The sequence below is a fragment of the Gossypium hirsutum genome, chromosome D01 (assembly GCF_007990345.1).
Source record: "Gossypium hirsutum isolate 1008001.06 chromosome D01, Gossypium_hirsutum_v2.1, whole genome shotgun sequence".
In the NCBI taxonomy this organism is placed as follows: domain Eukaryota; kingdom Viridiplantae; phylum Streptophyta; class Magnoliopsida; order Malvales; family Malvaceae; genus Gossypium; species Gossypium hirsutum.
This window is the reverse complement of record NC_053437.1, coordinates 510102-526807: the sequence shown is the minus strand read 5'-3', so window position 1 is coordinate 526807 and position 16706 is coordinate 510102. Positions and strand designations below refer to the sequence as shown.

Here is a 16706-nt window from a genome sequence, read left to right as displayed (position 1 = left end):
TTTTATCTTGTATTAATTTACAACTTCATCACTTTTGATAAAAAAATAGAAACCTTTTTATTTTTAGGGACCAAAATACAATTTTACCATATATGGATATGAAATAATAACATATGAAACTTAGATATATGATATCAAAGGAAAATGAGTATCATTCTAATTTTTTGGCACAATTTGTTTTTTAGTACGTCAGATCCCACTAGTTTATGTAATAGATACAAGCATATTTATAATTTAATCCAAATGTTTTAAATATCCTCTATGTCAGATTGAGATTGCATTTAGCACCTAAATTCACGATTAATCTAATGTAAAAAAGACATAATAGATACAATATTAATACTCCCTTTAAAACTGAAGGACTAATTTAAAATATTGGTCATATCTTGAGGATGTTTAATGAAATTAACCCATATTTTAAATATACATATATTTTTCACGTGTACCGTTAAAAGCGTGCGAACAGCTTAAATGCTTCAATGCCGGAAGAGGGAAAACAAAAATATCTGGTTGACACTGGCCCAAGATATTATCGCACCTGTTGACGTGTCACCTACCTTATTTTGACACGTGCAAAAGCGTCACCTTGTGGACCTTCTTTACTGGCCCTTCAAACAAACAACAATAAACAACAGCGCCTCTCTATTTTCTCTGCTAAATTTAAGGATTTTAATTTTTTTTTCTCTTTATAAATTTCAAAACAATCTTCACGTTTTTCCTATTTTTCCGATTTGAAAGCCAAGAAAAAAAGGTCAACAATGGGACATAATCTCCGGCGGAATTTTCCGGTACCGGTTCCGTCTTCGGATCCGTTATTGGATCGTCTAAATGAGTTCACTCAGTTGAACTCGGACTCTTCTTCCTCTGGTGTAACCATTGAGAGCTTCCGAGATCCTACTGCAAATGCCACACCGGTAATTTAGTTATTTTCTAATTTAACTTCCTTTTTTATTTTTGAATTGTAGCTTGATGCGTTATTCTTTATCCGTTAAGTTTTAGTCATTACTTTTTTAGTGATGTTTGAATCATGGAGGTCTGATTTCAAGTATTAGGGAACAATAAAGAGAAAAGGAGATCGGTTCATTTAAGACGACTAGGTTGATTTTAGGATTGCATGATAATGATTTTATTACTGTTGCTGTTTCTTTTCAAATTTTGCTGTGATGATGTTTTGTTGTTAAAAGAATGAAGATTATAATGAATCATTTTGTTTTATGTGTGTGTGTGTGTGTTTTCTCTTTGTGCATATTTTGATCTGTATGTGAGAATCTCAGTTTTTATAATGCTTAATAAATTGATATGATTTAGTTTTTTGGAGTAGAGAAGTGGAAATTCACAGTAAAATTAGGGAATCGCAGAGAGAAAAAGAGACCGCTTAATGAATTATTTCTTTTCCATTTTCATTTTCCAGTGATGATGTTGTGTTGATAAAAAAATGATGATTATAAATCATTTTATTTTATAAGTTTTTTTTTCTGTTTGTGCATCTATTGATCTTAACTTGAGAACGGAGAATCTCAGTTTTTATAATGCTCAATGAGTTTAAATGATTTAGTTTATTTGGAATAGAGAGATGGAAAATTCACTGTAAAATCATGACTAGTTTCTTTATTTAGCACCAATTAAATACTAGTCGTTTGAATCAATTGTATAATGGGGGCATTGTTACTGCTAAATATTGTAGTTTCAAGTAAATGAACTCTATGGCTTTCTTAAGATGACCATCATAGAGAATTTTTTTTTTTTAATTTCTTATAAGCTGGTTTATACTTGATATATTTGCGAGGAACGAACTTTTTTTTAATGTCTCCAATATTAATGAAAAATGAGATATAATTTCAATAAATCGCCAGAAAAGGCAAGCTCAAAACAGGTTTCTCTATCAATCACAGCCTCAAAACATAGCACCCTTCATTCCCTCTATTTAAGGAGAATATCTCCCATTTACTTCATTCATTTAGTGCCTAAGATGGCTTTCTGCTGGATGTGATTAGGAAAGCCTTATAAATGTCTTGTTTATTCTTCATTTGCTATCAGTATATAAACAGCTTTAATTCTCTGGTCCTCTCCAATTTCCTCATTTAGATTCTAGGATTGTAATCCTGGATTCCTTTGGTTAGTAATGCAATTTCCTCATGCGCTACCTAGTTCTTCCATCATAGATTATGTTTTGTTGAGCACCTTTTCCTTCTGTTTGTCCCGATAAATTCTATCCAAGAAATCCAAAAAGGTAAACCTACCAGAACGGTCCTTCGGCTATTTGATATCACTATGGATTGGATGGTAAGTTAAAGGATGTCCTCTTATTGAGGAAACTCTTATTTCTTTATTAGTTCATCTCGTGCAAATGGTTTAACTTTTTTTCCTGAGGTTAATTTATCATAGAACTCCCATTTCATCGTGTATGCAGCTTAAATCTTTTCTGTTATTTTTTATTTTCAACTTAGCAGGGTCAAACTATGGTTTGGACCAACGAGAAGCACAACTCGTATCTTGAGTTCTTAGAAACATCATTTGCCGAGCAGTTGCATTATTCTATGAGATCGCGAGGCTGTTATCCACGGGAGGAAATGTGGGAGCCATGTCCAGCCCCACAACTGCCTGCCAAAGTAAGTTATTCCTCTCATCAAGTCAGAGACTTAACCTGCTTGCCATCTTCACCTTATGGTTTTAACTCAATTAATTGCTTTGTTTCAATAAGTTATCTTGGTTGTCTTTTCAGTTTTCGGTTCTCCAAGATGGCTGCTACCTGAAGAGCAATGACCCGTTGTTGAATAGCACTGCTGATTCTAGTGATATCCTGGCGAATCCATTACATTATTCTACATCTGCAGCCAAAAGCAGCTCAGCAACATTTCCTTTTTCGAGAAAAACTGCGGTTCCCAATGTCAGAATCTGCTCTAGAAGTAATACGAATTTGGGTGCCTGCACTACTGGTACATCTAGGCTTAATCTGCTAGCATATTTTCCTCTTCTTATTGCCTTCAAGCGTTTCTGTTATGAGCTTCCCCATTCCATGCTATTTGGTGCATACCTTTTTTAACTTAATGCATTGCTCTTTCCATGAAAATGCATCATTTTCGTGGAGATCTTTGTAAACAAACTTGTTTTCCTCTCCTAGTATGCTTTTGACATAAACGTTTATCTGAATGAGCCTTTTGGGTTATGTGATTGGTTTAACAACCAGTGGAGGAATATCGGTTTTGGTTCTTTCTCTGAACTTCACATGCACATGATGGGTGAAAGTGACTTGAAGTTACCGATGTGAGATTGGATGAAGTGCCCATTTGGCTTGGTGGTGCTGCACGGTGGGGACTTGGAAGGTATCCCACCACACCAAAACCCACTTTCGAATAGACTTGAAATGGAGAAATGCCATGTGTGGTGTCATGTTTCCTTAAAATCAAGAGGCACTTGTTTTGTATTTTCTTTTGTTTGCCCCGAGAGAAATTATTTACTTCCGAGTTAATCTGGAATGGTGCTTGTATTTTTTTTGTTTAACTGAAGTATTTGCTCTTTTATAGAGGTCTCAGATCAGAATTTTGTGGATGAAAAGCTAAGAGAAAAAACCAGCTGTTTTTCCGGGGCAAAACGCTTGAAGATGATGCCGATGCTTGATGCTTCAAGTAACGGTCAAGTAAGGTTAAAAATTTTAACTGTCTCTGCCTTTTACAAAAGCTTAACTGTTTGAGAAGATGTCTAGAAACCTCAAATTTATTATCCATGAAACTCTTGTTCAGGTTTCGCCGCTAGGAAAATTAAACTCGGCAGATGACTCAATCATAAGCCATACATCTGCAAAAAGAGGAACAAAAAAGAAATAGCTGTCAGGCCTCACCAAGAGCTTCACCTGCCGAAAGTCCAACATACAATACTTCCTAATGGAGAGTTCAATTTCTACTAATGAACAGGGAAAAAAATCAATGATACTTATTTTTGGCCGTGAAATAAATTCGGCAATTTCTTGCTCAGTGCTCGGTTGCCGAAAAACGCTGGGAGAGAATGCAGTGCAAAGAATTGATTGATGATTTTGCAGTTGGACGATTTAGCATAGATTTACGGTAGAATTCTTTTGTTCTTTTTCTTCTCTTCATTATTAGATCTGCGCTGCAATTTTATACCTAATTTTATACCTAACTTGCATTCTAAGCTATCAGTGATCTGTTTATGCTTTAGGTAGGCACAATGAATATATACCTTAGATCCGGATGCTCCAATTCATCAGTTTTTTAAAACGTTTGTGTTTCGCACTTCCGCTCGTTTCCGATGCATAGCTAGTTATATGTACGAGAATATAGAAAGAAAAATTTAGATAAAAGTGGATGCATTGAGTTTGGTATTTGAAACTCACATCCGAGCCCGAGTAACATGATAATAGATGGAAAATGAGTGTTTTGAGTCCATTACATATTTTGAAAATGAGCTATGAAATGGTTTGATTGATAAGATGTTGATATTCGAAAGCTCAATTAAAATATTTTGAAGTTAAAGAATCATTTTGAAATTTGAATCATAGTTTGGGAAAGTTCAAAATTTTAATCTACATATTTTAAATTTACTCCAAATCAAATTTAAATTGACATTTAACATCATGTTAGGCAATGGAATAGTCGGATGGGTAAGATGATGATACTTCGAAGCTCAATTAAAAGTGTTTTGAAGTTAAAGGATGATTTTGTAATTTTGAATCATAGTTTTAAGATGTTCCATGTAATTGACCCTTCATAAATTATTAATAAAGATAAAAGGAACCTTTAGTATGTGTATTTGGTACATTTTCTCAACTTGGTCCTTAAATTTAAACTCAATTAAGGTGTGATGATATAGCACTCCAAATTATATTATGTCATCCCTAAAAATATATTATAATAATTAACAAAATCCAAGTTCAAGAATCAAATTGACCAAGTTTCGGGACGAATGTGGGCCAAATAAAAATTCATGGACCAATCCTTCAAAAAGAAATATGGACCAAGATTAAAAATAATATCAAATTTTGAGGACTAAATTATACTTTATCCCATATTAATATACAAGTATTATAAAATACTATAAATATGATTTCTCAAAGTGTTATTCTTTCGTAATTTTATTTAATCCTCTCCCGCCACCACCCTAACTAAGTCTATCCGCTGCTACGGCTCGCCGGCGGCCGAAGCCGAAAACCGGAATATCCGACTCGAACGGGAAGCCCATGCCAACGTCAATGCCTTTTTTGAACGACGAAAAATGTTCGTCCGTCCATTAATTCACAAACAAGCCATTACTATTCAAATTTTATCTTCAAATTTTCATTTTTCATTGACGTCGAAGTCTTTATTTCTCTAATTATTTCGTGGTTTCTACCCTTAAAACTCGAATTAAATCGAGAAATGCCAAATCTAAGAGGATCAAGAGCCCATGAAGGGTTGCCCATTTCCGATGCATCTCCCATATCCGTTTCCAACAAGAAAAGATGGTCCACTTTGATGCCATGGCTCATCGCCCTCGCCGTCATTGCTCAACTCGCGTTTCTGGGTCGTCTCGGGAACGCCAAAAACGCCACGTTTTTCCATTCGTGGCCGGAATTGTTCCGTACACAGCACTCTTCTAGTGGTGTGAAAGTCGCCGGCGTTCGAAATTCCGGGATTCGAGGTTTGGGTGGTCATCGTAACTCAGGTGTGGAAACCTGTGAGGAGTGGCTTGAGAGAGAAGATACACTGGTTTATTCAAGGGATTTTAACAAGGATCCAATCTGGATTTTGATTTCTGGTGATAAGGAGGTTATTACTATTACTATAATTATTTTTCGTTTAGATTTTTTAACCTTTAGCTTTTAAGATTGTGATTTTTTTAGTGATTTGTTTGTGAAATTCCGAGGTTACTAATAAGCTCTGTTTGTTTATTTTTATCATAATACATGAATGCAGGTGATATAATGTTCTTTTTTTGGTATTTTTGCTTTTGAGTGAAGATCATGTCTTCATTGCATTTGTTTATGGCAGGCAGGCATGCATGCATGCATCATGTATGTATGTATATATGTCTTCATAGCCTGTCTTAATTGTGTGTATATGTATGAATGGATGGATGCATGGATGAATGGATGGATGTATGCATGCATGCATGTATGTATCTTCATAGTATCTGTTAATTGCAGAGGAATAACCTTGGAAGTCAGACATATATGTATTTCGCATTATTCGTAAATTGGTCCTTAAACTATACCCCATTTTTAAGATTGGTCCTAAAGTTTTATTTTTTGTCAAAAGTGATCCTAAACTATCAATTCTGTTCCATTTTACCTGAAATGTGTATGGCATCCAATAAAAACATGTCAGGTGTCAACAAAAAAGAAACACTTTAAGGACCAATCTGAGAATTGAGGTATTGTTTAGTGACCAATTTACTATTAAAGTCTATATATTTACATGCATATATATATATAGGTTAATCCTAGAGATTTCTTATATATATATGTTTATCCTAGACATTGTCTATATAATATATATATGTCTTCATAGCATTTGTTAGGGCTAGAAGAACTATCTTGGAAGTCATATACATTTATATATTAATCCTAGAGGTTTCCAATATATATAAGTTTATCGCATTGCCTATATGAATATGTCTTTATAGTATCCGTTGGCGGAACTATCTTGGAAGTCATATATATATACATATATTAATCCTAGTGGTTTCCTATATATATGTGTATATATAAGTTTATCCTTGACATTTTCTATATTTTCTTCTAATCTAGTACATTAGGAAACTTGTATATTATTTTGCTAGTTCCCTCTAAATGTTCTCCTAATTCTGCATATCATTGTTTCAAGCTTGATGATGTTTAGAACTTGAACTTATTAGTTGGCTTTCGGGACTTAAAATCCGATTTAAGTCGTTATATCCTTTTTGAATTACTGACTTCAACTTCTTGGTATTGTAGGACTTTAAAAGTTGTGCCGTGAATTGTAGCTTCAGATCCAACTGGAGTAGGAAAGCTGATGCTACTTTTAAATTGCCTAAAAAATCTAAAGCACCTAGGGTGCATCGTTCTATGGAATCGGCTTCCTACTATGAGGAGAATAATATTACTCAGGCACGACGGTGGGTAAGCACAATCTATGATGGCTTTGGTTGTATTTGAAATGATCATGGATTTTACCGTTAATATTGCCTTACTCGTGATGCTCAATTCTGTTAAATACGATGTTTGCTGTGAATTACCCGTAGAAGCTTATGATCTGTGGACTATAAACTAACATGTTTCTGAGAACCTAGGCTGGTTGACATGGCTTTACCATTATACTTCTAATGTGCTTATCTTTTGGATATGTTAGGTATAAATGAACCCGATATTCCCACTTCAAACCGTTGAATATGTTACTAGTCCGAAGTGGGTTCTAGTTAAATGCGATATTTCCTGTGAATTACTCTTAGAAGGTATGATCCATGGACAATAAACTCGATGGTGCTTCAACAACAACTTGTTTCCGAGCATCTAGGCTCATTGACATGGCTTTACCGTTATAAGATTCTAACGCATACTTCTAATGTACTTCTCTTTCAGATATGTTCGGAATAAATGAACCTGATATTCCCCCTTCAAACTGTTGAATATGTTCATAATCTGACGTGGGTTCTAGTTAAATGTGATATTTGTTGTGATTACCCTTAGAAGCTATAATCTATGGACAATAAACTCAATGTGATGCTTCAACGAAAACATGTTCCAAGCATCTAGGCTCGTTGACATGGCTTGACCGTTATGAGATTTAACACATACTTCTAATGTGCTTTTCTTTTGGACATGTTTGGTATGAATGAACCTGATATTCCCCCATCGAACTATTGAATATTGGTGTAAAACTAATGGTTTTCTTTTTCTATGAATTTAGGGATGGTTTTGAGATTGTAATGACAACTAGCCTCTCGTCCGATGTACCTGTCGGATATTTTTCTTGGGCTGAGTATGATATCATGGCACCGGTGATCCCGAAGTCTGAGAAGGCTCTTGCAGCTGCTTTCATTTCTAACTGTATGGCTAGCAACTTTCGTTTGGAAGCTCTTATGGAGCTCGAAAAGGAGAATATCAAGATAGATTCTTATGGTCGTTGCCATAAAAATCGTGACGAGAGAGGTGAATTGAAGTATTAAACTTAGTATATTTTTAATTCAAATATGAATCCGTGTTTATATTTCATTTAAATTTGCAGTGGACAAAGTCGAAATTCTGAAACGATATAAGTTTAGCTTGGCTTTCGAGAACTCGAACGAGGAAGATTATGTCACGGAGAAGTTTTTCCAATCTCTTGTTGCAGGTATGAACATTACGCTCCGATGCCGTTTGGTTTTAGTTTCATCGTCAGATTAATGGAAATGGTAAATTTTGTAGGAAGCGTACCCGTGGTGATTGGTGCACCAAATATTGAAGATTTTGCTCCTTCTTCCGATTCATATTTACATATTAAGGACTTGAAGGATGTTCGATCCATTGCAGAACAAATGAAGTACCTTGCAGGAAACCCGGACGCTTATAATCGATTATTAAGGTGAATACGTTACCATACGGAAATTGTTTCTTTGATGGCCAGAATTATAATATGATTTCTTCACGAGGAATCTTGTGGTAAAAGTACCATGGAGGTCCTTATATTTTATATTAGGAGTAGTAGTCGAATTTCATTTAGTCCCTATACGTTAGATTAAAGAGTAAACTAGTATTTTTATTAAAAATTTTATCCATTTCTACTATTAAAAATTGGTCTCTATATGTCAGAATATATCAAAATAAGGTACACATAACACACCACGTGTAATTGTTTGATTATTTTGTCAGTTATGCTAGTTTTTAACAATAGAAATAGATGGAATTTTTAACAGAAATAATTAGCTTGCTCTTTGATCTAATGTATAAGGACTAATTGATTCCATTTTTGAGTAAAGGGGATAACATGCAATCTAACTCCTAATACAGGGACATCCATGGTACTTTTACCAGAATCTTGTTAACAATGAGATATCAATGGGTTTAGGTGGAAGCAAGAAGGCCCGACCGATACTTTCAAGGCCCTTGTCGATATGGCTGCGGTTCATTCGTCGTGCCGTTTGTGCATTCACATAGCAACCACCATTTGGGAAAAAGAAGAAAAGGATTCCGATGCCAAGAAACGTCCCTGCAAGTGTAACAAAGGATCAGAAACCGTATATCATTTATACGTACGGGAACGAGGGAGGTTCGAGATGGATTCAATTTTCTTAAGGTAGTATAGCTCTTGTACTCTTTAGCTAATATTAGTACTGTTAAGGGGGGTTGGCTCTCGTTTTTAGAGAAGTCTTTGAAGTGTTGTCCACTAAGTAGCCGATCAAACCTCGAACGGAGGTATTATTCCTGAGATGTCTATGCTCGATTTTAGCCTTGGGTTTTTGTCTCCCTACTCCGAGAAAAGCCTGAAGGGGTTCACGGAGGGGGTTCGAACCCCTACCCTTAAAGGGTCTTAGTGGATAAGAACACTACCGCCCTTTCTCGAAATAGGGAGACAAAAACTTAGGGCTAAATCGAGTATAAACACAATAGGAACAATACCTCCATTTAAGAGTTCTGTCGGCTTCTCAACACATAATAATTCAAAAACTTCTCACCAAAAAAGAGCCGACCCCCCTTAACAAGTAAAATGTTTGCAAAACTGTTATTACTGATGACAAAACAAGACAAAATCCTTATTTTTCCGATATCGGTGAGCAGGTCCGGCAATATGACCTTAAAGGCCTTGGAGGTTGCGGTTCTTACGCATTTCAAGTTTCGGAAACACGTTCCTATTTGGAAACCGGAAAGGCCAGAAAGCCTTCGAGGTGGAGATGAACTAAAAGTACACAGAATATATCCTCTTGGGTTGACACAAAGACAGGCTTTATATACATTCAAGTTCAAAGGGGATGCTGATCTTAAGAACCATATCGAAAACAACCCTTGCGCGAAGTTCGAAGTTATATTCGTGTAAGACCGGTGGTTTCCGTTATCTCATCTTCGAGCACCAATGATGGATTCCTGATATCGATGACTGTTTGCTGAGGAACATTTCCTCAAAGATCAAAGGCAGCCTCATGCAGCTTATGAATTTTATCCAATGCTTCTTTTTGAATTTTGTTTTCATTTTAGATTGATGAACTGCTAAGTTATAGTTGATGAGCAATGATTAAAATTTTTGGATGGTATTAATCAGTACCGTATTGGTGAATGTATCGGTATTGTTTTGGTACCGGTACAATTTGGTATATCGTGTTAGTTTTTGTCGGTACTTTTTAAATATTTTTCATATATATATTAATATATTATATACATATATGCAACTATAAAATTTTAAAATATTTAAAATTAATTTAAAATATTAAAATATTATATCAATCAGTACGTGAAAATGTACATAGTACGCATTGGTATCTGTCAAAATAGGTTAAAATGCACCAAAACGGGTCGAAGTTTTGATCAAAACGGAACATAAATTATTTAGTACTAATTTAGGATTAAAACATGTATTAAATGGTATGATCAATATCGGAACGATACTGGTTATTATGATTCGTAGCATTAAGTTTTAGCTTCAAAATTTTCATAGCATCATTAATTGTGTATTAAGTCTATTAATTTTGATAAATAATCAAGAGAATAAATAATGTTTTAGAAGTAATAAAATAAAAAAATAAAAAATAATTGATCATAAAATATTAAGTAATTAGATAAAATAACTAATTATTCGAATACAAATCAAAAATTTACCTACAAAGAACTATTTATTTAATATTTCATGTCATTGACATAATATAATCATATTTTTTTTTGGTGCCGAAAACAAGACTTATTAAATAACACTAAAATATGATTTTTTTCCCGTATAATTTTTTAGATGTTATTCTGAACGAAAGTATATTACTAATGCATATATTTATCATATTAAATATAAGTTTTAATTGGTATATAATAATTCAAGTTTCATACATATAATTCAACAAATCAAATTTTATGTATCAAATTATACATTAGACCAAAGCTTATATATAAATTTAATATTTATCCCTAGTTATTATTATATTTAAAATAAAATCATATTTATATATATTATATTTATTTAATTAAAAACTTGAATTATTATTATTTTTAATTTATCTAATTATATTAAATGATTTTATAAATTATAATTTTATAAATTAATAATATTTTATTTAAATTGAATTTTTGAAAGATATAACTAAATTAATTAATTTCACATTAATATACTATCATATTAATTAACATTACTTTTATTACTATCATATAATAATATTACTAAATTATTATTCTAATGTCAGTAATATAATTAACAATAAAAAAAATTCCTATAACAAAAACTAAGTTATATTTAAGACAAGGCTTGAAAGAGATAAAAGAGAAACTCATGTACCATATATTATTTACAAGTGCGTGAAAAGAAAAACAATCACACTGATGTTCAACAATCCAAGCTTTTTTTAATACAAACACAAAGCATATGATGTGAGCGAATGTCAGATATGGATAAGTTTCTCTTTACGTATATGAAAAGTAATATCCTCTACTTGGGCAAATGTCATCCTCTGCCAGAGAGGCTGATAGAGCTGACTTTCATCGGAGTTGCCACAACCAGCGGAGCTTCGGGTGAGTTACTAACGGCAAAGTTGTCGTGCATGAATCGACTCTCTACGATAGATTCATCCTTCAATACGATTTTGTAGCAATAACAGCTCTTGAGACCCTGTTGATTCCGATAGCATTCGTGAGCGCTGTTCTTCACTTGCTGGAAATCCCATATCACGCTGAATTTCCCCACGGTTGCAACTAGGTGTCGCTCTTGTTTACCATTCTCGGTGACCTGAGAAAGAGAGTTCGATTAGTGGGTCAGTTCCGAAAGTTATGAATGTCATGTAGTATTGAAGTTACGAAAATCGAAAAGAAGCAACGTAAATGATCATTTAAACTATCCAACGTTAATGAATCACGTCCAAGGGAGACTATGTTTTATACTCAATATAAAGCATGCACAAAGGCCTAGCCAGAGCGACTTTGAGTCCATGGTGACCGGTCCTAGAGGTCACGGATTCGGAATGGGAATCAAACTATGAGATCTAATCTCCCATTGTCGCTCGATAGCTTAGAAAAGGAAAATTCAAGTTCATAATGACCGTTTCATATCCCGGAGACTGAACTCTATTAGATCTAATCTCCTGTTGTGACTATATAGCTCAGATATCCGAGTTATAGTGACTGCTCATATTGGTCATGAATCAAGAACGGGAATTGAACTCTACGAGATCTAATATCCAATCGTTCTTCAATAGCTTAGAAAAGGAAATTCGAGTTCATAGGTGACCATTCATATTGGTCACGGATCAAGAATGGAAATTGAACTCTACAAGATCTAATCTCTGATCGTTCCTTAGTAGCTTAAAGGTGCAGTGGTCGGAAGCGTTAAAGGTAAATAAAACCTAATACACTAAACATCAGATCCCAAAACCCTAACCCCTAAACAAAAATTAGAGCATAGATGTGAATCTTAAGTCCTAAACAAGAACTGTAAACCCTAAACAAAACTGGAAAGTGAAAAACGATGTAGCAGAAAGCAATTAAATAAAGGTCAGTCTCGATGTTTACCCATGAGAAATGGCCACCATGGAACTTATTATTGTTCCCAGCTAGATGTGAATCCAGAGGAGTCAACTTCAACAATCTGGGTGCTGGAATTTTATTCCCCATTCTACCACTAAACCCGGTTTTTGTCTTCCCGTCTTTATCTGTAAACAGAGTGCAAATGAGGACAAGATACGTATCAGTTGTGCCCAAAACCCACTTCCCATCATAGGTAACATCCACATGAGTGATCGGTGAACCGAGACCGGGAAATGCAGTCTTGGCCTGCCTCATTGATGTCTTCGAATACAACCGAATCTTCCCGTCAAGTGATCCGACCACAATTGACCCATCTCCAGTGCTCGCAAAGCACTGAAAATTTGTCCCTCTCGAGAATTGATGCCCTTGAGACCAATGCAAAACAGGTGAATCACTTGTGGCAATGTTTTGAACCACCCCTTTTCTATCTCTCATATCCCATTGACACAACCTATTATCATCTAAACCCAAAAATGTCGATTCCGAGGGATCCAATTGCGACCCTTTGGTATCGTTAGTGATATCTCTCATTGTGACATCGGCACCGTCTTTCTCGAACTTCCACTCCGTGACAATCTTCCCAGTCTCGATATCAACCTGCTTGAGCCCTGTTGCATTTGGTTTCCCTTCATTCTCTGGACTCATAAGCATCATATTCCTTTCGGCCCTCATTAACAAAGCCTTTTTGGGAGTCGAACTCGACGGACTTCCTCCGATTCTCGAACCACCAGCATCGAACTTAACACAAATTCCTTTCCCATGAATCCCACGGTTAAAGTTCCTATAAACTTGAACACCCAAATCATTAACCAAGAAACTATTATCCAATGCACCTAAAGCCAAACTTTGAACACCTCCATTAGCAGCTTCTTCAAACTCTTCCATCAACTCTCGATTCCCTTTAACCGGAATTGAACCCGAGCTCAGATCATCCGCGTCTTCCCACATGGAATCATCGGCCACCTCGGGTTTCATCCACCCAATAAATTCCTTTCCACAAACCTTAACTTTGTTCTCTTCACTAGCTTCCATACCATAAACATTCTCAAACAAACAATTCTGAAATTGAGTAACGAAATTCCTATACTCTTCATCACTTAAAAACTTCAAAGCCCAAACAGCTTTATCCACAAAATCGACTCTCTTCTGATCCCCAAACATTTTCAATTGCATTTCAGTCGAAACCCTAACCCTAACTTTCGCTCCTACTTCCAAAAACCAACAATTCTCATCATTATCACCATTTTCCTTAGTGAAACTATAAGAAGTGAGCTTTTCAGAGATTACCCATTTCGCTTTGGGTGTGTTCCCGCCTATATGAAGGTAAAGCTTCACTGGGTTTTTGAGATTATGGCTTGATTGCTGAGAATTGTATTTCAATTTCAAGGATTTGAGCTTAGCATCGATATCGTCGAGGCTTTTCTGAGTACCTGAAGAAGTTGAAGTTGAAGATGAAGATTGAGTGTTTTGATGATCGCTTAAAGCGTCGTCGTATTGCTCCTCCTCCTCTTCTTCTTCTTCTTCATAGCCTTCATCGGATTCTGAATCGGTGATCCGATCTTCCCTGCTTTGAGCAGTGCCCATTTTAGGACCTTAGTGAATTTCAAATATAAATTGAGGGACTAAAGAGCAAAATTCGAAACTTGTGAGAGCTTTATGATTTTGCCGATGGCAGATTTCAAACAAAAGGATAGAGCCGATTACTGTATTTATAGATCCGACTTTGACACTTTAGTCACCGGCTAGTACCGGTTAATACATCTTTTTCTTGTTTTCTTTATTTTATTTTGCTTTTTATTATTTTATTTGTGAATGAATTATTAGATTCCTCTGTTCTTTTTATGTATTTATTAAAATAGCAGGGACTAATTTAAAAAGTAAGGAATTTGAATTTGAAATATTTTTGGTGGAATTTTTATTTTTTAATAAGTAAAAAAGTAAAAAGGATTAGCTAAATTTGATATTAAAACTACACGTATATAATACGATTAATTGAATTAGTTTCACAAGTCAAAACAACAATAATTTAATTAAAAAATTAATTAAAATTTTTTATTAAAATAATAAATATTAAAATAATATATTTTTATCTTTTATTATTTCGGAAATAATCTAATAAAATTAAAAACTAACAAATTAATGATATTAATGGAGTTAAAAATTATAAAATTAATTATAAATAAAAATATAATTAATATTAATGCACCATGCTTTTGAGTAGTTGAGAAAGTAACCGGATATTATCGGTTAGCGGTTAGCTACTTAGCGTTAATATAACGTGGCGCGAAATCTTAGCAGCGAAGTAAAATGCCACGCTGGAAACTTTGGATAGTACGCAAATGTAGGCAACCGCGTCGCGTTACAAAAAGGCCGAATGTTAAAAAATTAGCAGTTAATACGCGTTTGGATCGCGTTTAGAGAAACTCCAAAACATGATAAGGCTTTGGATTTTCCTTTGGGTAAATTACTCTCAAGGTTGCTATACTATTCTAAAGTTACAAAATGATCATTAAACTATTCTAAAATTTTATTATAGTCCTTAAATTATTCAAAAGTTTTATTTAAATCACCAAAAAGTTCTATTAGCAAGCTCTAAGAGACAATTCAACAATTGGTATGACGAAATAAGTAATACCTATTGGCCAGTAAAATATATCTTAGATCCAAATTGACTTGACAATCAATGTCGAATATTAAAAAAAAACTACTTGAATTTTAATTTGTAAATTTGTGACGTTCAAATTTATTTCATAAAGAAAAATTAAACTGTAGAAGGAAAAGGAAAAAAAGAGCTTTGAATTGATGAAGACGATACAAGGAAAGTCATACATCAACAATTTTAATCGAGTAACTTAGATAAAAACTTTCGAATAGTTCAGTAAGACAATAACCATTTTAGAAAAACTTTTTGAAGTTCCAAAATATACTAATTGTTTAGTAACTTTAGGTGTATTTTTACCCTTTCCTTCTTTTAACTCTAAAATGGGATTAATTACATCAATATCCTTAACTTATGACTCAAATTCTAAATTAGTATCAACCTTCAAAAAACTTCGATTTTCTCATTAAAGAAATTTGGGAATAAATGATAACAATAACATCACAACAATCAGACTCAAAGATGGCATGAGAGCATCCTTGGTCTTTAGTCCTCAAAACATTAGTAACGTAACAATTAAATCCTAAATTCCAACTCAAATTTAACATAAAACACATTTAAAATACGTAAATCTAATTGAAAACTAGTGTGAACTTTTGTATAGATAGTTTGAATTTGACGCGTTAAAAAAATAACACTACTACTAATTTATCAACACTGTCTTTGCCATAGTCAAGTCCTCCATGTTATAGGTACACATACATAACCAAAATAACACTACTACTAATTTATCAACACTGTCTTTGCCATAGTCAAGTCCTCCATGTTATAGGTACACATACATAACCAACATTTAGCTCCTAAATTAATGACTAGACTGGCAAATACTTTGAAGACACAATCAGAATGTTTTAAAATTTAAGAACCAATTTAAAATCTAGGTGTGTAAATGAGACATTGATGCTCCGAGTTATTCGAGTTTCACTAAAAAAAATTCAAATTCAATTCAATAATTATCAAGCTAAACTTGAGCTAGCACCATCCGAGCCCTTCATTTTAATATATTTTTATATTATGACAAATTTTTATTCTTATTATATAGAAAGAGATTAATTATGAATACGCTCGAGCTTGAATATGAACGAGCTTAATTGAATTCGAGCTTGAGTAGCTTGATTATCTTGAGCCAAGCTCGAGGCTAGGAATTGATGTTCAAGTCGAGCATGAGCTTGCCACTATTCGGGGCTTCGCTCGATTACACCCTTGGAAAATAGCTAGGAGATATTTGATGCAATTAACCCTTTCTACTATACTACGCGGATTTGATGGTATCAAATACAAATATGTATCTAATGCAGGTCTTTTCCCTAAATTCTTTTATATATTCGAAGGATCATACCATACTAATATCTAAATATTTATTGAACATGAATACGAACATAAATA

The 16706-nt window shown here is 34.1% G+C and overlaps 3 protein-coding genes across 5 annotated transcripts; 2 read left to right on the top strand and 1 right to left on the bottom strand.

Annotated features, from left to right (window-relative positions):
- The first annotated feature begins 641 nt into the window (after positions 1-641).
- On the top strand, positions 642-4153 carry LOC107928826 (cold-regulated protein 28). 3 transcript variants are annotated; one of them, XM_016860103.2, is made up of 5 exons: positions 642-914; positions 2451-2609; positions 2723-2936; positions 3525-3637; positions 3741-4153. In XM_016860103.2, the coding sequence occupies exons 1-5, from the start codon at positions 759-761 to the stop codon at positions 3822-3824; spliced, it is 726 nt and encodes a 241-aa protein (XP_016715592.1). In that variant the 5' UTR covers positions 642-758; the 3' UTR covers positions 3825-4153. The 3 variants fall into 3 exon arrangements, with proteins under 3 accessions (XP_016715592.1, XP_040942553.1, XP_040942554.1); XM_041086619.1 differs by having other exon boundaries at positions 2448-2609; XM_041086620.1 differs by having other exon boundaries at positions 2448-2609; positions 3525-3642.
- A 928-nt stretch (positions 4154-5081) lies between these two features.
- On the top strand, positions 5082-10257 carry LOC107928817 (glycoprotein 3-alpha-L-fucosyltransferase A). The gene is made up of 7 exons (XM_041086618.1): positions 5082-5762; positions 6929-7089; positions 7881-8122; positions 8199-8303; positions 8378-8534; positions 9018-9245; positions 9728-10257. The coding sequence occupies exons 1-7, from the start codon at positions 5373-5375 to the stop codon at positions 9981-9983; spliced, it is 1539 nt and encodes a 512-aa protein (XP_040942552.1). The 5' UTR covers positions 5082-5372; the 3' UTR covers positions 9984-10257.
- A 1143-nt stretch (positions 10258-11400) lies between these two features.
- Positions 11401-14352, bottom strand: LOC107928893 (protein CYPRO4). The gene is made up of 2 exons (XM_016860171.2): positions 12647-14352; positions 11401-11867 (listed from the first exon to the last, which is right to left on the bottom strand). Exons 1-2 carry the CDS (start codon positions 14243-14245, stop codon positions 11586-11588), a joined length of 1881 nt encoding a protein of 626 aa, XP_016715660.2. The 5' UTR covers positions 14246-14352; the 3' UTR covers positions 11401-11585.
- Positions 14353-16706: the final 2354 nt, after the last annotated feature.